The following is a 22,109-nucleotide window of genomic DNA, read 5'->3' as shown; positions in this document are numbered from 1 at the left end:
GGGGGGAGGGGGGGGGAGGGTTCTGTTCAGTGATCTCCCCATTCCCCCCTGCTTCAGGAAAAATCCAAAAAGCAGAGTTTCTATGAGCTGAGAAATACTGTTACATAGATGGCATAGCAGGGGCTTGAGCAGAAAAGAGGCTCTCATATCTGTGTTATACAAAATAACACAAGCTGAGATAGCGTTGAGTTTCGAAGGGGTTTCTAAGTAAAAAGGATAGGCAGAGCCTGAGATTCAAGAGTTTCCAGAGAGTAATAAAACAACAGAAGAGGGTTTTCCCTCTCCTTTCCTGTTAGAAACTGGCATTCCTGCATAATCTCAGCCCCTTTGAGCAGGTTCCTCTTCCAGCCAAGAGCCCCTTATACATCTCCTTTAGGAAATCCCAGGCTTGCTACAAGCTGCACAAAGAGTCTTCAGAGCGCTCGAGTGCGAATGTTGCTCCAAAAAGAGGCAGTCTGGGCCAGGTGAATTCTGAAAGCAAAAAAGCCCTATTCCCCACACTGAAACTTACTTGAAGGCTGCCACAGCCACCACAGTTGTCAGAATAGTACTCCTAGTCTCTTTTCCTCCAAATCCTCCTCCCATTCTTTTCACTCGAACCACGATACGATTTGATGGGACTCCCAATGCACTAGCAGTAAACTCCTAAACAGAAACAGAACACCAGAAATGACATATGGAACTGTCCCAGCATTGGCCTATGTTGTCAGCATCCACACCACCTCCCTCTTTAACATGTCATTCAACAGCCAGGCTCGTTGACCTGCTGGCAATCCCTAGTATGAGAGATGCACTGCCAACAGAAATATCAGTCAGCTGGAATCAGAGTCATGACATCAATAGGATGGACGTGGACTTGAAATCCCATACCTATCTCTCATGTTTATTATTACTATTATTTGAAACACAAGGCAAGTTTGGACCAACTGTGAAACAACCATTCATCTAGTCTAAAACTGAGACTCAAAAGTCTTTTAAGTTTGTGGTCAAAGAGACCCTACCTGTGTCTTCATTAAGTTCTGGGTCGATACAAAGAGTTCCATCTCACCATCCTCCCCCTTTGGTACGGCCAAAGTACAGTGAGTTTCCAGATAGAAATGCTCCTGTCCACCAAGGTACATCTCTCCTAGAAAGTTGAAAGAAATGTCCCATAGATAGACTGTCATAAGATGCTTACACTCCATCTGCTGTCTGCAAACCACTGCTCTTTTGACTTGTTAAACATGAAACATTTGTGTTGCACAGCACTGGACATCCTTAGCTCTAAACTGACACTTCCATTTTGATGTTAAAAAAAATCAACGAAACAAACTAAAAACATTTCAAAAATAATCCTGTGCTCCACACCATTGAGCCAGTATCCCTTAAGCTGTAACCCTGCCTGTGGCAGGGGGGTTGGATCTTGATGATTCTTGAGGTCACTTCCAAGCCAAGCCATTCTATAACTCTGTATAGTGTTTGGTGCCTTCCACACCTCCTTGATAGCACCACTGAGATGAAGGATATCCTATTTTAGAAGGAATGCTTATTCTCACCTTCCAAAACGTGATCAGATTCTTCAAATCCTTTCTTCACATCTCCTTTTTCAATCCTCTTTATAGGTTTAAAGAAGGATTGTTTCTCAATAGCTTCCTGGGAAACAATGACACAGCGAAAGTTTTGTGGAAACAGTGAAAGCAAAGGTTCCTCTGACTGATGTAGAAATATTTAAGATAAAATGCACAAGTTCTTGTCGTATGCTAACTGTGGCAACAGGCAAATGGCTTAAAGACTACAACACAGCAACTTCACAATAAACACCATAATTGGGCAATCTAAGGAAGAAGAAGGAAGAGTTCTAACACATTGTCTGAAAATGATCTACTCACGTAAACAAATCAAAACCTCTGCTCATAGACAACTGCATGTCTGTACTGGACAACGCACAGACTCTTGTAGTCAAATTCACATTACAAAACACATGGTATGAAATACTGACCTTTATACAAATTAATTAGTTCTAACTTCTGCCCAGTAGTTCTAATTTCTCCCTAACAAGAATGGCTTCGTCCAATTTTTTCTCATTTCTAGATGTGAATGCTGTATTATATATATTTGCTTTTACTCACGCAGGGAAATCTCATTAACAAGTGTTCCAGTAAAAAAAAAAGGCATGAAGTAATCACAAATTGTTGACATGGGTTTCTTCAGCTTTGAGAAGATCCATTTAAGGACTTCTGCATCCCCATCACAAAGACGAACACAACACATGGCTAAATAACCATACGTGAATGGCAAAGTTCATTAGATGTCAGAGGTTTGTGAGCTAATTGAGGAAGCAGATCTGAGCCAACTTACCTGAATTGTGACAATAGGTTTGAGCTCCTCATACTTAATCTTCACAGCCTTAGCTGCTCTCCTGGAATGTTCCTGTGTGTCTGCAATGACTGCACCAATGATGTGACCGACACAAGTGACCTGCAGGCCAGATTTGGACACACTATCAGTGAGCATGTATGCATGCAGTAACTGCAAGGCTCACATTAATTCTCTTCAACTCTTTCTTTTGAGCTTTTTTTTTTTCCTCCGTTTGGTAATGTAAAGCCAACTTTGAATAGCATAAGGAATAGGTGAGTAGCTGGAGTACAGTTTTTATGTCCCTGAGTAGCTGTCTGGATGGAATACAGCCATGATTACTCATAACTTGACAAGAGAAACTGATCACAGAGAGCTCTGGAAAAAAAATTGAATGAGTGTAAGCCTGCCCAGCAGCTTGTAGCATAGAGAACAATGAAATAAAGGAGAGGGGCGTGGAGCAGGCCTTACTGCATTTGGCACATAGATTTCTATTGACTCCAGTGCAGCCAGGATTTCTCTCTGCATATGGCAGAGGACTTCATAGGACAATATAAGTACTCCTATCTTCTGGGCAGCACGATTCAAAAAGGCTATTTTTACAGACATACCACATCCTCAGCAAAGACAGTCTCATCATTAGCGATGCCAGTGACATTACTGCCAGGAACATCCTTAGCAGAGACAAAACACACAAACCCAGGGACACTCTGGGCTTCAGATGCATCTACGGAACTAAAGAAAGAAAGCAGGAGAAGCAGAGTTATTATTTCTCATTTTTCTTTCTGTCAGTACATATAAGGCACCGATAAATCTTCAGACTTGATTCCATGAAGTATGGCTATGCAAAAGAGGAGTTCGTCATAAGGATATCACATGAGACTAAGGCAGAGAGGCAATTAAAATCATTTTCATTGAGTATTAATCACAAAAGAAACGAAGCTCTAAATAAAAATAAATTTGTGAAAGGTTGCTAATGCAATATTATGTACATGCACTACACATTTGGCTGGCTTTACAAAGGGACCGCTGCCAATAGAAGAGCTGTGGCCTTGTTTCTGCTGATGATCTAACACCTTCTATAAATTACTGCAACTTTTTCAGTGTTTTTGTTTAGATTCCTGAAACTCTGTTGCAAGATGTGCCTGAAAGTGGTTGCTTATTAATCCCAGTGTGCTACAGACGTTTGAAAAAACATTCACATATGAACGTGAACTCTTAGGCAGCAGGAGCTGAAGACAACACTATTTTTCTTAGGAAAATTCACTTTCCAACACTCCTGCAGAAACGCCTCAGAAAGAATTCTGATTGATTCTCTTAGTTACACCGAGGCAGATAATTTCTAACTTACATTTGGTAGTCAAAGGCTGACTCAGGTGAAGGGGAAGTTTTTAAAGCCAGTATTTTGACCAACGGAATCATAGGTTGAGGCGCTTCTGTTACTTCTGTCACCTAATGAGACAATGTCAGCACGCAGTGCAGGTGCAAGAGAACATGCACAGCAACCTCTAGAAAATACTGCACACTGTGGCAATAGGCATAGACAGGATGCTTTCTCCATGGCCTCACCTGCACTGGTAATAACAACGATGCTTAATTGCTTGTGGCACTCAATGACCACATTGCAACATATGAGATTTAATCATGATGACGGAATGTTTCTCGTCATAAGCTGGGAGTCAGCTACATACCAGTGGTAGCGACCACTGTATGCTGCCCATCCCATGTTGGACCACTGCAGGAAGCCTTCAATGGGCAGGAAGTATTGCCTAAGAAACAAACACCACACTGCGAGGCTATCGAGGGTGGTGAGGCAATGTCATGCAGCGTGCCCCACATCAAAGGAGAGGAGAGCCTGAAGAGTCACAGTGAAGAACAATGAGTGACTGATCAGACTAATCAGTGTAACAGCATTAAAATTCTTGTCAGAATGTGGAAGACGTTGCCTGTCAAGATGGACTTTTTAGAGTTTAAGTCACCTTGGTTATAAATTCTGCAACAGCCATGCAGACAGGACTCACAGTTAGCACTAACAGGAATGGAGTGACACTGGCACTACCAGGAGCAGAGCGGAGTGCAAGTCACAAGCTAAATTTTTAAGATGGACAAAAAAAGGCATATTCAAGCTGTATGCTCTGGTCAGGGACAAAAACATCTCCTCAGACATTGCAGCGCTCTCCTACCCAACTCCCTTTGAATTCCACATGTTTGAATACGAGATGTGGCAAGAAGGCTGCCTAGGGACAAGGGCTTTGTGCTCCAAAACAGCCAAGTCAGTTATTAATTCCTGCAGATTTCCCCTCATACAGACTTACAAGGCAACTGTAACATACATGTCTCACCTCCATGTGAGACACCTCCATGCACAACAACGTACAATGAACTGGAGTTCCCACTAGTGCAAGAAACTTTCCCTCATCCCCAACTTATGTCAACGTTTTCTAAGCCACCGTGAGCTCAACGTTTGCAAAATCTGAAACTCGAAAGCAACACTTACAGAACTTTAGCGTGGGCTTTGGTGCTGGTCACCAGCGTGAGATACAGCTCATTCTCATAGTGTGGGATGTCATCACAGTAAACGGCCTCCCCGCATGCTTGTTTGGCTGCTGACATGTGCACCAAAGGCCGGCCCACCATATCTTCCACCAACTGCCCCCTGGGCACCTCCTAGAGCAAAACACACGGCTGACTTCACTGCTGCTAGTGCAGGGGACAGAAGCACTGATGGGAGAATAAAAGGCAAGGGGAGATGTCCTAGCAGGACGTGTAAGGGGACAGGGGTTCAGTCCTCAGGGAAAGGAAGACAAACAGGATGGAGTGGCTATACAAGGAACAGCAGAGAAGGAAGTGAAAGGGATTCAGTTCTTTGAAACTGCTAAGGAACAGAAGGTTTTGATGTGACAGCTCACATAAACTTTCAAGTTCTGCAGCTAGCTATTCTCAGTGCTAAAGAGGAAAGGAGCAGTGTTGGGCAGTCACAGGAAAAAACATTGCATCCTAAAGTGAGGAAGGGGTGGAGACCCAACTGCAATCCTCAGTAACAGCATTATGGAAGTTCTTCCCTGAGCATAAACAATATGTGAAACAAGACAAGAAGCACTGTTTTAGCTAACGAAAAGCCTGGATAACATGCACACAGCTACTTACTTGGAAGAGCTGGGCGTTTGCAATGGGATCTTTGTGAAACAGCTCTGTAGCACTGATGTAGTTTGGGGGGATAGGCTCACACGGATTGTTCTGCCAGAGAACATTAAAGATAATTATTTTCCCAGTCAGTCCCTTTCTCACATTCCCCAGTAGCCCTATCTGCCTGAATTTCAGCTCTTCCCCTTGCTTTCCATACTAAGACAGCATACACAGCTCACCTTCCCCAACCTGCCTTCCCTAGCAACACTCACAGGGCCATTCTGGTGTTTGCTCAGCTTCAGAAGGACGGTCAGGTAGAATTTGAAGAAGAAGCTGAGTGTGAGTGTGCGCCGAAACTCCACCATCCCACCAGGTGCAGAAGGAGACAGGTCCATCTCACCTGCCAGCAACTGGCAGGCATCCTGCAGCAGCTTCTCATTCCAGTCTCTGCAAGGGAACACAGGTGACACTCAGCCTTTCCTCAGCCCTACCTATCACCAGGACAGACTTTCAATAGACAAGCACATTCAGCAAGGAAATGGCTCTCTGAAAGCCCAGCACGGACCTTTGAGTGTAAGAGGTACTTGGAAGAAGCAAGGCCTCATATGACATACAGACTGCTGCAGAAGCATAGCAGCATTTCTTCCCCTTTCTTCTTCTGGGTATCATCAGAGAGAATGATTCAGGGTATTTGAACTGCTCCTGTAAAACTTAGCACTGTTCCCCTAGCCAGCCTTGCAGAAAAATTCCTACCTGCCAGTGAGCTGTTGGCAAGTTTTTAGTGCCAGGATGGTTGTGGGAGCCATTCCGCCGTAGCTTAGTTTGACCTCCTGCACTCGGCTGGTGCCATGTTGGAACAGGACTCTCATTCCACAGGTCACAATAGCAATATCATCCTCCCTACGGTAAGCCTGCTTGAAAGCTGAGAAGTATTCACCCTAGGAGACAGGAAAATATTTATTTACTCCCTGTCTCAGCATGTTTTGAAGCATGAAAATGGACAAGCCATTAACCTATCCCTACACAGATGAGCTATTTCAGGGAACTGCATCGGGTGGATTAATCTTGCAGTGCCATGTGGGATATGTTTGTTCAGGTAGCATATATATATCATACAGGTTGGAAAAGACCTTCAAGTCCAAAATTCACATGATCTTAAAATCAAGTCTAATCTATTAGATCAGTGGTTTGTGAAATGAGTTTCTGCAGATCTGCATACAATTCTTCCATGCCATGAGGAAAAGAACCAAGACTATTTTTTTTTTTAACATAAACAATCTTACTATTCCTCTGCAGCCTCTTTCTCCCTGCCAAGTTGGAAGCCTACCTAATCAGTAAAACTCAGATTGTTCACCTCTTCCCTTCTTGCTCTATTGGAAGTCTTTAAAACTTACAGGAACTGAAATCAATAATCACAAATGGTTCAGTTATAGAACATACTAGACTAATGAATACAAGATGTAATGTTACTTAAAATTTTTAAAATCTGTTAGTTAAAATACAACTCTCAATAACTACTCTGAATCCTCCATTGGATTCCCTGGAAAAAAATATATATATCTTTTAAATGCACCAGCAACTACAACTCACAAAACTCAACAGGTCTCCTATGGCAGTAAACAAGAGATTGACATGCTACTGGTATACACAAAGTGATGGTGTCACCTTGGAGTCAGAGAAGAGTCAATTTTTCCCATTGCCTGTGCTGCAGAGTATAACAACTTCCTCTTCCAGCAGCCTGCAGACTAGGAGAGAAGTCAGATCTGATGCCTTTGCACAGCCATTCTTGAGAGTTTGGTGCCAAGTTCTTTCTTGAATGCTTCACTAAAGTGACTGCACAGCATAGCAGTCTGCTTCATTAGTTACCTCTAATCAGAAGTGGTCAGCACTGTAAAAATCCTCTATTGTTGGCAATGAGAGCAGTTTTACAAGGAGCTGGTTTTGTGCATTGAGATCTTGTTACTAGAGATACAACTGAAGTGTGTATTTCATTTCCTAAATCCAAATAAATAGTGGGCAGCCAGAAGATAATGGCGGAAGAGCATCAATAGCATCCTGCCAATGAGGACATTCTGCCACTGCACTTGTTAAAGTAATTAGCTTTCAAAGAGAAGAAAAAGCAGCCTCTTCTCTTACAGCACACTTCAGAGATTTCCAATAACACAATCGTAACAAGGAGGGTAAAAATTACCTCCACTTCTCACAAGACACAAGTTTTCTAGGTAAGTGGTCCTGTGGGAGAAAAGACACTTTTTCTTCATCAGTAGGACTGTAGGTAACGTAACCATCGTATCAGCTGCCCATGTATGCCCCACCTCATGGTAAAACAAGAGGATGTCCCCTCTAAACATTCACAGTGAAAGTTTACAGGTATTAGCTGTCTCACAGAAAAGCCAGGTAACTCATACGGGCTCCATACGGACTTAGATTAGTATTTTTCCTCCTGCCTGGCCAAGAGGTAACACCAGGTAGGAGCACATTAAGAAACCTCAAAGCTCTAAAAGATTCATAGGCAGTATTCGCGTTTGCAAAAACGTTTCCATGTCAGTTTTTTTCAGCCCAACACCATGGACTATTGAGGTCAGTAATGGAAGAAGGTTGGAGAATACCAATTTAAAGGATGAAGTAAAACTTCGTGATCTCTTTCTGTCTCTCCAGCGTGGAAAAAAGTGTGATACTACAAACCTTCATAGGTTCATAGAGAAATATATAGTTACCATATTGTTAAGCATCTTCTGTTTGAATACGACTCGGTTTGTTTATGACACAGAATATTACTATCATGAAAATACTTAATAAGAGTGAAAAATGTCCCAGAGAAAAATGTATGTGAGTGGAAGAATATGAAAAACTGGTGGTCACTAAGTGAGAAATAATGCAAATGGTGCACATAACATTTGTGAACCTTATCTGGGACACAGGAGACGTTTTTATAGCCTAGAAGTGAAAGAGAATTGTACAGTAAAGGACACATCCAGTTCTAGGAATGCCATGTCATACATTAACTGATGCATCTGTTGTGAGGATATTATAGTTCCTGAAAATTGGTCACATGCCAGCACCATGAGACAACCCTTGAGGAACTTGACTCTCCCTGGCTTCATGTTTGTGAGCAAAGGTCGACCAAGTCAGCATGAAGTTCTGAGTTCAACAGTTGTCTAGTTTTTCAGATGGATGAGCTGCATATAACCTATGGATCATGCCGTTGCCCTGCTGGTAAACATTTATTTGTTTTGTGAAACTGTCGAACAACTTCTGTATGACTAGAGGAATATGGCATTTTCCATCAACTTTCTCACTTTGAGAAAAAACAATGCTTCTTGTAGTTATCACAAGATCACAGAACAATTATTCAGAAATAGGTATTTTATTTATGGCATTTTTACATCTGTGTTCTCTTAATACTTAGATACAAAAAATTTAAATTAAAAAAAGAGAGAATAGTCAACAGCCTTGCTAATTCTATTCCCTAATGTGATGGCATTTCGGGTAAATTGATGTTTTCCAGTTATGAAGTAAACGCGTTACTATATTGTGAGTCCTTGAAGGTTATAACTTGTAATCTCAAGCTCTAAAAAGGTAAATACACTCACAAGCCGTAAATTACAGTCTGATATTATCTGCCCTAAAGAGAAAAAGGGTTTTACCTCATAGACCTTGAACCAATTATGCAGTTAAAGAGGAGTGCTCTATTTGAAGATAGTTTTGCAGGCTCACTTGAAGCTGCAAGTCCCATTGCTAAACTGCTATGATAATCAGTCCTTGTGGTTTCAGTCTTGTAAGATAAAGATACTGAAAGTGAACTTGCCTCTTTTCCAATACTCCTCCCCATTTCAGATCACAGAAATGAAACAGGAACCTCAGAACCATAAACTTCATCAGAAATTGCTAGTATTTTTGCTGTACTATTTCGCAAACAGAATTTAGACTTTTGGGAACATCACAGGGGCACTTTTCACCATTACTGAATGTGCTCAAAAGCTGTAGAAGATAAAGTGGAGTTTTTATTTCTTGTGCCAGAAAAACTGGGCTTGCCATGGAGCCCAGTTCCTCTTGGTTGCTAGAAAGAGTATGTTGCTAGATATTCACCAAAAACTTTATTTGCTTGCTGATCCCATTGGAACTACATAAGTATTTGAAGACCAGTCTTCAAGAAAAAGTGCCTAACATTGAAACTAACATTCAGGTAACAGTGTTTTAACTCTGTGGGTGCTGAAGGCTTTTCTACAAGCTTACCTCCTTGCTGTAGGGTATCTCAACAGAGAGAAGTACTTCCTCAGGCTTAACTATAGTTTTCCTGTATCCAGTGAAAAACTTCTCATCCATTGTGACAGTCCTCTTGCCCTCTGTAGAGCAAGGAGAGATCAATGGTGAATGAGTGAGCATCTCGGATCAAGAATGGAAATAGCATATGTGATAGAATTTTCAGTCTACAGAAATCATTCTTGATATGATATCAGTTTTCATTTTCCACTCATTTAATTTTTCATTGTTTCACCAATCAGGATTTTCTCAGCTTTACTTTGATCCTTATGTAATCTATGACAGTTTTGATGTACATATCTGCAAAAGAACTGATGGAAGAGATCTCTCAAAGTCCTCCTTCCTTCCTTTATCTAATTAAAGCTGAGACTCCGGGTGAATCAGTTTCTAACATTTCAAAGCAATTCCCTCTTTCCCCTTTCCACAGTCTGCATTCAAATGTGTTACAAAAGAAACCACTGAGAAGACAGACTACTTCTCAAAAATAACCTAAGAAATACAAATTGAGACATTTAGCTTTCTTCATAGGAGGAGAAAAAAGCATCAGAATTCAGCCTTTATTTCAAAAATCTGCAAGAATCGAAGTATGATATTGACAGAAATAATTTTGTTTTTTTGTTTGTTTTCTCATGAACAGACATCTTCAACCAGTTCTTCGCAGTTTCTTAAGTGCATGCACTGTGCACGAGATTCATTCTGGCACAGAAGTTCAAAACTCTTTAGGAAACCAGTCTTAGGTCTATCCCGAAGACTTGAGCATCAAAAAGGGCAGAGCCATCCAAAAGTCAAGCAAAGAATATTTTACACATTTCTAACATGCCCTTTGAAGTTCTCATCAGACTTAATAATCCATAGGAAAGGACTGATGACTACTCCATCTACCTCAGCACCATGGAGAAATATTAGCAACTTACCTATCGAGATCAGAGTCAGTTTGCTTCCACTTGCCATTAACACAGGATTTAAGTCAGAGATAGGGCTTGCTGTCATTATGTTCCCACCAAGAGCCTAGAGTAATAATAAATGAATTAGAAAAACATTAAAAATTCTCAACATCTAACAATAACACCTAACAATCTTACAGTATTCCATAAAGGGTGCACTAAGGATTAGCTGGGCTTGAGTTTGTTTTGATTAGCTCTTTCTGCTTACTCCGCAACTCTAGGCTGTTAATGAAGTAGGGAAATATAAAATCCACAAAAGTAGCTGTTGTCCCATTGATACTAACATTTGTCTGAGAAAGTTTTAGCAGTAGTCTTTGCGTAATGCATCAAAATTACCTTATCCTCAAGCTACATATACCAAGCAATGTCAAAATTCAATTGGTGCAGACGCAATTAAGGAAAGATCCATGGAGAATCTTTCCAGTAACATTCAGGAAGCAAAATGTTTTGAATGCAGCACAAATACGTGGCACAATATCTGGTAAAATTAGATCTGGTGTAAAATAAAAGCAGGTTGGCTTCCCAGAGCCGATAGCACAGTAGAAGTGTTTTGTTGGAAGGGATCTTTTAAGATAGAGTACAACAGCCTGACCTCTTCGGGGCTAACCAAAAGGTAAAGTGCACCAATGAGGGCATTTTCCAAATGCCTCCTGAACATTGTCGGGCACCAAGAGCATCAGTAGGAAGCCTGTTCCAGCGTTTGACCACTCTCCCAGTAAATAAATTTCTCCTTGTACAAGGAGCACAAGGCACACCAGTGCTGGATGAGGGAGGCCATCTCCTCAGCTATGCTCTCAGTTCCAGTCCCCACTACTCCTGAGTCACTTACTGCAACATTCCTGATCTGTGGCCCTGCAAACCACCGCAGCTGTTCAAGGGCAGCCTGGAAAATCTCGGTTTTGTAAGAAGGAAGCTCTGCCACTGCTTTTCGCAGCACCTCTTCTACTGAGGTCAAAGTGCAGGCAGCACCAAAGGTGATTCCTGCAGACAAACAAATGAGAAGTGTTATTTTTCTTCTCCCAAAAGTCTATGTACAGGAGGAAAGTTTATAACTGTGTTTACTAAGATTAGATGCCACTGGATTTATTTAGGTAGCAAAGGATTTGAAGAAGGCACTCAGTCACAGTGGAGCATTCTGTATGCAATACACGTAAACATCACATCCCCAGAACGAAATTCACCTTTAAATCACAGCTCTTGGTGGTACTGCCTCTCACATGGCAGTAGCCCAGCATCCTTTTGCCTCACTGTAGCACAGCCACATTCACTACATCATCTTCATTACTTCTAATTATTTGTAAGTTTTCCCTGCTTCCACCACAAAGACAAATGCTTCACTTAGTCACATTGACTGTCAAATCTAGTGTTCTGCAGTTACTAATTTAAAAATCTTTATAAAGATTGCCTGTTGAAATCCATTATTAAGCCAATCAATACACTTAAAACACCATACAACCTGAGATAGAATCATAGAGTCACCAAGGTTGGAAAAGATCTCCAAGATCATCTAGTCCAATGGTTCACCTACCACCAATATTTCCCCACTAAACCATGTCCCTTAGTACACGTACATCTATACATTAATATACCTTCTTTTTGATTCTTAAACTATTTATACACTTCTCTCACTTGATGACCTGCATGGGAAAAGCATCAATGGATAGAGGAAATGGTCTTTCTTTTATATTGGAGTTCCCACTCACTTAGTAGGTATTTGGTCTCTCTTTTCCTCACCTGTTTCAGTGTGTTGAACAGCATTCATTTCAGGAATCCAAGCTGGTGCTAGTATCACTGGATACAACATGTTCTTTAACCTCATCTCAATACCTTAAGGAAAAGAAAGACTCCTTCAGTTATGCATAGGTGACAAAGAGCCTAAGTTAACTGTCTCCCAGTGAAATGGCAGCAGGCCTATAAATGAGTCAGGTCATTGACCATTTAACGTACAGATCATGAACAGCCATAAATACACCAAACTAAAATCCATTTCCCGCTAATACCAGAATTTACACAGGGCAGTTTTAGGCTATTTAGTACTTGCATGACCTGGCTATTGCTGTACATATTCCTTCAGGAAAGAAGAATTAATACAGTGAATGAGACAAAGCTGAGGGATTGTCTCCTGAATTAACTGTTTAGAATAATAGAATTACTCAGCATGTCTTAACTCTCTCACCTCTCATGTTTGCAGAGTTATGCATTCTGGAGGAAATCATACAAGATTTCAAGGCATGAGAGTCCTTGGACACAACCTGAAGTTTAGACAGCTATTAAGCACCGGTGGCTTTAAAGAGATTTACATTTGTACTGTTCTTATGAAGTATTCTATGGAAAGCATTGCAATTGCTGATAACGAGCACTAGCTTTTCTTCTTACCCACTTCCGTGTTTCCTACAACAAGCTTGGCATTTGGATATTGGGATTTGAGTGCCACCAGCTCCTGGAGAGTTGTAGGCTGGATCCACATCACACGTTCACCTTTGAAACACATCTGCTTCTGCTCCTTGTTTCTTTGAGTCTGCAGAAACAGAATGCAGAAGGAGCTCAGGCCCTACATGAAGCCAAGAATCCCCACCCGGTGACTGATGGGCACCATGGTATCCACGCTTGGTTGGCACTTCGCCATTCTCCATTCTTCTGCTATCACTGACTGCAGCCTCTCACACGGACGAGGTTTTTCCTTCCTTTTGGAGTGCTACTCCAAAAAAGAGACGGGGATGAAACATGGAGAGTAACTAATCTTACCTATCTTTTGATGTAAGCCAGTCGGCTTCTACTCTTGCTATACTGAGTGGAGAAAAGGGGGTGCATTCAGGAAGTTATTTAGTTCAAATATATATTCAGTTATATCCTGTAATTCCTACCTCTCTTCCTACACTATTAATGGGTCACAGGGTCATTAGCTCAGACATAGTTGTGTTTATGGCAGAGATATACATACAAGCTGGTAAAGTGAAATCCACATGTCAGCAGCTGTTCCCTCTCTGGATAGTCAGTGGCCAAAAAGGAAGGCAATCCAAGAGCGGATACATATGGTGACAACTGAGAGCACAGCCAGCCAGCTGGAGCAGGTACTTAGCCTGCATATCATTTAAGCCATCCCAACTGGCAAGGGTCTTTTATGAAGAGGGAAGTATTTACACCCATGCGGTTTCATTTTATCATCAGCCATCTTTGGCACTACCATGTGATCAGGACAGACAGCACTGGGGGCATTCAAGCTCTGTGAGGAAAAATGAAGCCAGTGAACTACATACTATTTCTTTTTTACATTAACTTACCATTAACTCTGGTGGGAAGATTGGTTCCTGTGTAGGGTCCAATGGCTGGAAGTGAGAAGAATCAAACAGGCTGGAGGACATCATTGTCTATGAAAGAGAGAATGCAAGTAACTGGAAGGCAGAGGAGAAAGCTATCCACATACATCCTTAACTCATTTCTCTTTTTAGTCCAATGCCTTTTACTATTTCATGGAGCAAACAATGACAAACAGTGAAAAGATACAACCTAGTCCAGTGTCCCAGGTTTTCCAAATCATACTTTTTGACCAGAATATGTCAGGTCAGAAACCTGAACCTGAACACACTCACAGGTTTTTGCCAGAAGTGTCATCACATTCACATTGGTGTGCCAAATGACTAAGGTACATTTTAGGAGGCAAGACCAGCATGAAAGCTAAATTAGTCTAAACTGCTCTGCATAAATTCAGATTACAAGCATTGGGCTTTGGCACAGAGCAAAGCAAAATTAGATTCACAAACACTCAGAATAGAGAACAAAATAGTTGAGGAGCACTCTACCTCATTCTCTTTTTCATTCATGCAGCACCCTGGGCCATTGGCTTTTCCTCCACAGCAACCTCCATTCTGAAGAAGAAACAAGCACACTTCTAGTTCTGTTCAGATGAGTTGAAGATTAAACTTACATAGGATATATTCCTCCCCTTTTATCAAACCCTGGGTCACTGATATTTTCAGTAACATGCTTTCTTTAATAATTTTGAAAAAATAACACCAAGCAGTTGTTAATTGCTTGAGTATTCCACACAAACCTGGATGTTTCCTAACAAAAGAATCCACAAGAATTCACTGGAATTTTCCAAAGAGATTTGTTATATCCTCTCCTTCCTAAATTCATTTTACACTTCTATTATATTGTGCTCTAATTCCTTCTTTTCAGTCCTCTACCACTTGTACCTCATCTAGTACATAAAACGTGATCAGCTCTTTTCCTCCAGATATTCCAAGAGGATTCAATTGTACAGTTTCCTGGAATGGTCATTAAATCATTCATCACTGAACTGTTAAGCTTTGGGAAAGATCAATACTGGATAATTAATTTAGATCTGCTTTCACAGTAAGACAGATATCTGCAATATACCCAAAGCTGGAAACACTTTGATTACAGCTGTCACCACGCTATTTCACTGAAGTGTTGCACATCACTGACCCAGAGGAAACTTAATTCTAATAGCTATGTCATGATGTGTCGTGCTACTCAGGACATGCACAATGGCAGTGTTTTGCAAGAGGCAGGCATTCAAACCAGACCAGATGCCTCTGGATATCTGCAATACAGTATGGCCAGAGGAATGACTAATACAAAAAACCTCTCTTAATACTACACTGCAAATTAAGGGTACGGCTATTAAGTTCAGCTTACCATGCTATTTTCTCCCTTATTACGACAACATCCAGTGCCATTGGCTACTCCGCCACAGCAGTTCGAGTCCTGTGGAGACAGAAACTGTTCTGAGAAAAATGGGCACGTTCCTAGAAAATGAAGCAGAATTCATTCCCTTCTGAGAGAATTCCCTCACCCCACTTTCACCATGACATCTCTCTTCCAGGCTGGAGTCACAGTTAGCCCAGCGTTACTTAGTACGGAAGCCAGGTTATCATAGCTGTGATCCTTATTCCACTTCTCGGATATATTTTTATTTCTGCTTTACCTTACTAGAGATGAGAGAATCAGAACGGCACTCAGAGCACTCAGGTGTCGGTGAGCTATGATACACTGGCATAACAGCATCTTCTGTTTTGTTCTCTACTCTTTGGAATGCTGTTTTGACCACCAGTGAGTACTCACACTTCCATGGAACTATCTACCACACCTTCAAGATCATCTTTCTGCACAACAATAATCTGCTCATCAGCCCATTATTTTACATGTGAAATAATTTGCTCTGAATTTTGTATCCCATTCTATTGACCAGTCCTAGGGTTATAAAGTCTTTCTGAAATTCCTCAAAATCTCTCTGTAATCTCTACCCAAACTAACTTGGCATCATCCATGAACTTATCTTCACAGACTACTGCTCACTTTTTTTTTCCGAGCTCATTCAGGGATATCTCAAACAGCTTTGTTTTCACAGCAGGCTGGGGCTCCACAGCAGCCAAACTCAACCAGCGACCTTCTTCCATTGCAAAAAACACACCATTTCCTACCTGCCATTTCCTGCCTTTTAACCAATTTCTCATCAATACAGTGAGCTTACGCCATGGCTGCTTATTCTCATTAAAAGCCCTTGGTGAGACACTGTTGAAAGACTGGTGGAAATCCAAGTGAACTACATCAACTGTGCTTATTAACTGCTTGTAATGGATCTCACTCCTGCTTGCTTTCTCTTTTGTTGACTGTACTTCTGGATAACAAAATGGCATCAGCAGGTTGCATTCTAAACAGTCTTTACTTTTGATATTTAATACCAGCGTAGCCTCAAGAGTGGCTAATAATCACCGAAGTACTTGGTGATTGACTTTTCTTTACAGGCTCCAGAAAACTTTCAGGAAGTCATTTCAGCTCTGCTGCTGATCTTTCAAGGAAACAACTGTAATCAGACTTCTCTTTAGTATGTCCCTGTTCGTACACCACTCCTTCACACTCTTTCCACAGTGGGGAACATATACCATCTGTATTCAGCTACAATGAGTTTTTCAGACTTACAGAAAGGAATTACAGAATCTTAGTACCAATGGTCCAAAAAGAGACCATTAGGTGGACCATCATCAAAACATTCTACTCCCAACTAGAGAAAATGAGTTGGTTTTGCATTTTCGATGCATAAAGCACACACAAAGGGGTCAGAAGTTGAAGCATATGTATTTCTTTCCTCCAACCCATTTCAGCTCATGCTGAATTTCAGTCAAAGAGAGAAAGCCAATCACCCTTCCAGAATGTTTTGAACATTATCTGAGACAACTTACTATAGCAAAAGTCCTGTATCCCTCCAGAATGGGTCTGTATCCTGTACACCGACACAAGTTCCCTGTATAGCCAGAGAAAGAATACAAAATTAGCGTCATTTAGATGAATAATTCTTTTAGAATATTATGCTGTCCTTCACCATAGCTTGTCAAAACTAGACAAAGCTAACAGAAATATTGGAAGAACATTTCATAAATAATTTTGGAACAATCTTACTACCCCTGCTCAATGAAATCTTCAATTCAAATTAATTTAGAAAAAAAATTATTCTACCCTATTCAGTATTAATTTACTTCAATTGTGCAGTTCTAATCAGCATACCAACTATCTAGTCTCCTGAATTGCAATGAGATTGCTTTCCTTTGCATCTGATTTCCTCACAGGCTGCAGCCAGAGGCCTCGTAGCAGCTCTAACCTCAGAAGTAACAGCACCCTCTCAGATAATTTCAACAGGTGGATCCTACCCTACTCCATGTCTTGGTCCTGGCATCTGGCCCAGATGCTGTCACTCTGCAGGTTCTTGTGCCCCAGATGAATTGGCCTTCACAAGATGTAGAGGCTCTTATAAGCCCCTGAGGCACTAACTACATGATTTATCATGTTAAGATCAGTAAAGGTCTAATCAAAGACTGAGACCACTCATAACTGCTTCAGGACAAACAGCGAGTTTCTGTGGGATTTTCATAGCCTTTTTTGTTCACTTTATAGCACCTGGCTAGTCTCCCAGTAGAAAAGCTAGTACTAAACCTCACAAAAATTGTCTGTCTTTAATGAAATACATTAAACAAAGTTGCACCTCCATCCTATTCAGTGAAGCAGATGTCAGGAAAACAGCTTAGGTTGCACTGTTGCACAACGCGGATATTACCTTGGAAAGCATCTTCTATGTCCTCCATTTTGGGTTTGGGTTTGTTCCGAAGCAACGTATACATGGACATAACTATGCCTGGAGTGCAAAAGCCACATTGGGACCCATGACTTTTTGCTATTCTCTCCTGAAAAGTAACAGCAACCATCAGCTCATGATGTTAAAGTGAGTTCATGGTTGTACTGATTTCTTTTTCTGCAACATTCCTGCTTAAAAACAGAAACAGTCTCATCAGAAGAACTAGAACCACCATCAAATATTCTTCAATAAGATGGGTCGTATAGTCTGTGAAGACGACTTCAAAAGGCAGAGCATACTTAAAAGCTTACATCTAGGCTTCGGACTCCCAGAGTAGTTGAAGATAACCAGAAGTCCCCAATAAGTCAGGAGTTCTTCAGATTTGCCATGCTAGAAAGCTACCTGTACAGACCTGAGCCCGAATTTTAAAGCTTAGCTGATTAGAGTCTTCAGAGGAGGTAGGGAAAGAAGACAAGTAAACAAAGGTCAGATGAGCTGTCATTCATTCATGCACGTCTAACTTATCTTTCTCTTTCTTGTTTACTGTCTCAGATCAATGTTGGCAAAAGCCCTACCCACTGTACAGACTGAAATGAATCACAGTTTCCCTTAAAGGAGCATACTTCCAGCAATGTTGAAGTCCACTTCTGTACAAAGTGCAATACAACACTCCGCCAGAAGAGCAAGTCCTCACATTTCCATCACTCCCTCCTACCACTGCAGGATCCTAACTATGGAAGAGGAGAAATCAAAGCCGTTCTTGGAAGGCCATAACAGAGACAAAACCTAACTCCAATTTCCTGGCTCCTGGTCTTTCAGCTGTCAGCTTTCAGCATACATGCTTCCAGCACAACATCAGTTTTCCCAGTTTCTGATGCACGCTGTGAACCAAACAGAGCCCCTTGGCTCGAGAACAAAAGAGTTAACGCTTTGGCCAAGATAACACCAGTTAACTTGCTAGCTTTCTAGCCATTCCTGCAAGTAAAGACAACTCATGCAGAAAATCTCTTTCTTTTAGCATTATAATGAAGGTCTCAATACACCAGAACACATTCAAACATAAAATGAAAGCGTGAATTCAGGATTCAAAAGTTAATGGTATTAATAGCTTACCTGGGCTGGGTGCAACCTGGACTTTGTGTTTCCTATGCCTTCAACAGTAGTTACAGCTACATGGTGCAGAGCACAGATAGGGAAGAGGCAAGCGTTGGCAGTATGGTGGCTAAAATGATAAATTAAGGTCATTTCATTCAACAGTGCTGCTCAGTAGAGGAAAAAGGGAACCAGGAGGGCTGAAGAATACTCAGAATCCACAGCAGCAGACAACAGGAGAGCTTCAACAGATGCAATGCGTGCATTACAAGTCAAATCCTACAGCACCTATTCAGACAAAGTTCTTAACAACTTTACTTGAATTTTAAAATAATTATGCACAAGAGGACTTGATCTATAAATGTAAACATCATTGTTGCATGTCGAGCTACAGAACTCACATAAGTCATTTATGGGGACAGACTAGAAATACCAAGATGTTATACAGCTGGCCTTGCTCAGGCACAGAGAAAGCTTCCAGAAAAGCATTGAGATTTTGATCTTTTACCTAAAAAACATTTCTAAGGTGACACATGGGAGGAAAAAGCCAGAGTAGCAGTAAAACTATTACAAGAACTTGCTATTTTTTTTATAGCAAGATAGAAGTAATGACCCTGAAGATAGTCCATTGAATGTCATTACTAGACAGAAGCAGTGAGATAATCCCCAGTTAAAGTACCTCCAAGCATTATTCCAAGTATATCCATGATTTCAGGGCTTTCTATTCTCCACGGGTAAACAAACCAAACCAGGAAAACAGCATGGGGCCTGTCCCTCTGCTCCACCCTGAGGGAGTCTGGAGTCACACCAGATATTTTAGGGAAAGACAAAACACTTCATCAGCTCTGTGCAGTGCTGTTGGAAAAAAAAATACCTTTCTGTCTCATCCATCTGAGACTATATTCTGAAAATGAAAAATTATATTTTGGCAGAAGCATACATTATACAGCCTTTTTATAAATAATGTGATGCCATGCCTGGCACACCAAGAACCCGGATCTGTCCCCATTTTGCTTCACACTATTGAAGGTTGCAGCTTGCAAAGGATACAGAATTTTCTTCTGGAAGGGATCATACTTGGATATCATAACAGTGCAAGCACCACATCCACCTTCCCCACAGCCTAGTTTGGTTCCACATAGGCCCACTGAGAGTACAGGAATCAAGGAAAACATGAACATTGGCAGAACCCCTCTCAAACAGTTGAGAATCAAGTCTTCGCAACCATTTCTTGCTGCAATAAATAAATTAATGTAGGAAAAGTCTCAAATGTTGGCACGTAATCTTTGAAATCAACATCCCAGAACATTTTAAAAATTCCCAATTATCTCCTTTGAAGCTATTTGCATTCAATGTTAACAAGTTCAGGCATAAAAGGCCTAGAAGTGAGAAGCATACACTGGCAAAGACAGGCCACTATTTTCCCTCTTGAACTTAATCTACCCAAGACACAGTCAGACAAAACAGGACCGCTGATAGCTCTCCTGGAAACCACAAAGAGGAGAATGATTTATATCTTTGTACTTATCTCAAATTCCAGACAACTAGAATGTGGCAGCAAAGATGAAAGAAGTATGCACAGCTTTTTTGAAGGAATACAACAACACAGACATAAAAATCTGTAGTACGTCCACTCCCAGATGGTTCCGACAAAATCTCATTAAACATGGAGCAACACTGCTTACTGAACTAGATCTAGTAGAGCCAGCCTGGTCATCACAGTGATGGCTACCCAGCTCCTGAAGCAAATCTGACTCACATGTCACCAGCTTCATGCAGGAGTCAAACATGACTCTTTGCATCCAGAAACACATTCACAATATGCACCAGAAACCTTTGCCTTTAAGCGTATATTGATTCCAACCTTGCCTATGATAAGCACATTATAGGATAATCAAATTATTAGTTATTACCCACCCAGTAACATCCGAATTATTGGGTAACACAGAGAGCAGCTCAAGTGGCTCCCATATTTTGGCCAGAAAATTCTTTACAATTGTTGTGAAACAACTAAATTTCCTTCAATTACATGGTCATCTCTATATTCATATCTACCATATTCCAGCAGCTAGCAGTTCTGAGATCTCCCTTTGTAGTATTCATAACTAATTTAAAGTTTATTTAAAGTATGTGATTCAAATTTTTCTGTTCTCTAATCTCAGAATATCTGCTGTAATCTTTCCCAGCAAGAAATAACACCAGACTATGTGGAGCACTGCTCCGTCCAGCACACAAGGCTGAACAGTAAACAATGATGAAACGCCGTAGGCATGTGAACACTTCTGTCATTTCTTCCGACATTGGATACGTTTTCTTCGTAGATAGGTTAGCAGAGTTGTTTCTGGGTCCACATCTTTTTCCACCACCTGCAAGATGGGAAAGGTACTTTTACACACAGAAAACTTCACAACACAGACAGATATGTCAGCTGGAAGGACGAAGTTTGGTCTTTCTGCAGCTTTTCCAAATCAGGGAATAGAACCACAGATTAACACCTCTTTCTAGGTTCAGCAGTGTTGGTCATACGTATCCAGACACAACGTTGCCTTGAATTTATTGCAGCAGGGAAAAGTATATCTATCACATAGGCCAGAGTTTCTCAGCCTTGGCACACCAAGGTAAATCCCAAAAATCCTTCACCAAGAATAGCAACCGGAATTATTGGTGAGCAGAGAAAGAACAAATTGTTTCAGACTCAAGTTTTGAATTCTTGACATCTCCACAACATGCCTATCATCACTGGACAGAGACTCTGCAGAAAACCAACCAACCAGTAGAAACCGTAAGAGGACCGCTAACGGTGCTACAGGTGAAACAGCAAATACCAATGGCAAATACCATCCCTGGTAAAGTTAAATCAACCAGTGTTACGCTAGTAACTATCCTAAATGCAGGAATGTAAAATTATAACCAAAGAGATATTCTCTCTGCAGATTTTCAGCCAGCTCCATCCATTAGTAAGCAACAATATTAGCAGTTAACTATTAGATATAAAATTAGATTTTACTTTGACCTCTACCCCATGGCCAGAAACCAAGGTCTGCTCTTGCATCCAAATGCAATGTCTTCTTTTGTTCTTATTAATAGTGTTAAATTCACTGTGTGTCAGAACATAATTATGTATTCTTGGCTATTACATTGTGTAAGTCCTAAGAAAAACAGTTACTGTTTTTTAAGCTAAATCTCACATTGGCAAAGACATTATACATAAATTAACCTTTCCCTGTTTTGAAGGGCAAGTCAATACAAAGGCCATT

General features: G+C 41.0%; 1 protein-coding gene across 2 annotated transcripts in view; it reads right to left on the bottom strand.

Annotated features, from left to right (window-relative positions):
* Positions 1-22,109, bottom strand: part of XDH (xanthine dehydrogenase) — a 61,188-nt gene that overhangs the window by 14,687 nt on the left and 24,392 nt on the right. For both annotated transcript variants that reach the window (XM_021390213.1, XM_021390211.1), the window contains exons 2-23: positions 21,161-21,218; positions 19,903-19,999; positions 18,874-18,982; positions 17,743-17,869; positions 16,874-16,935; positions 15,330-15,398; positions 14,468-14,533; positions 13,949-14,035; positions 13,044-13,185; positions 12,402-12,494; positions 11,497-11,648; positions 10,638-10,731; positions 9,697-9,806; positions 6,214-6,398; positions 5,733-5,907; positions 5,482-5,571; positions 4,832-5,001; positions 2,946-3,069; positions 2,338-2,457; positions 1,536-1,632; positions 1,002-1,126; positions 512-645 (exon numbers count right to left, since the gene is read on the bottom strand). In XM_021390213.1, the coding sequence (XP_021245888.1) occupies positions 512-645; positions 1,002-1,126; positions 1,536-1,632; positions 2,338-2,457; positions 2,946-3,069; positions 4,832-5,001; positions 5,482-5,571; positions 5,733-5,907; positions 6,214-6,398; positions 9,697-9,806; positions 10,638-10,731; positions 11,497-11,648; positions 12,402-12,494; positions 13,044-13,185; positions 13,949-14,035; positions 14,468-14,533; positions 15,330-15,398; positions 16,874-16,935; positions 17,743-17,869; positions 18,874-18,982; positions 19,903-19,999; positions 21,161-21,218 (2,486 nt within the window). The remainder of the gene's footprint in view (positions 1-511; positions 646-1,001; positions 1,127-1,535; positions 1,633-2,337; positions 2,458-2,945; positions 3,070-4,831; positions 5,002-5,481; positions 5,572-5,732; positions 5,908-6,213; positions 6,399-9,696; positions 9,807-10,637; positions 10,732-11,496; positions 11,649-12,401; positions 12,495-13,043; positions 13,186-13,948; positions 14,036-14,467; positions 14,534-15,329; positions 15,399-16,873; positions 16,936-17,742; positions 17,870-18,873; positions 18,983-19,902; positions 20,000-21,160; positions 21,219-22,109) is intronic.

The sequence above is a fragment of the Numida meleagris genome, chromosome 3, assembly GCF_002078875.1.
Source record: "Numida meleagris isolate 19003 breed g44 Domestic line chromosome 3, NumMel1.0, whole genome shotgun sequence".
Classification (NCBI taxonomy): Eukaryota; Metazoa; Chordata; class Aves; order Galliformes; family Numididae; genus Numida; species Numida meleagris.
Note: the sequence above shows the minus strand (reverse complement) of the source record. Positions and strands in the feature narration are given on the sequence as shown.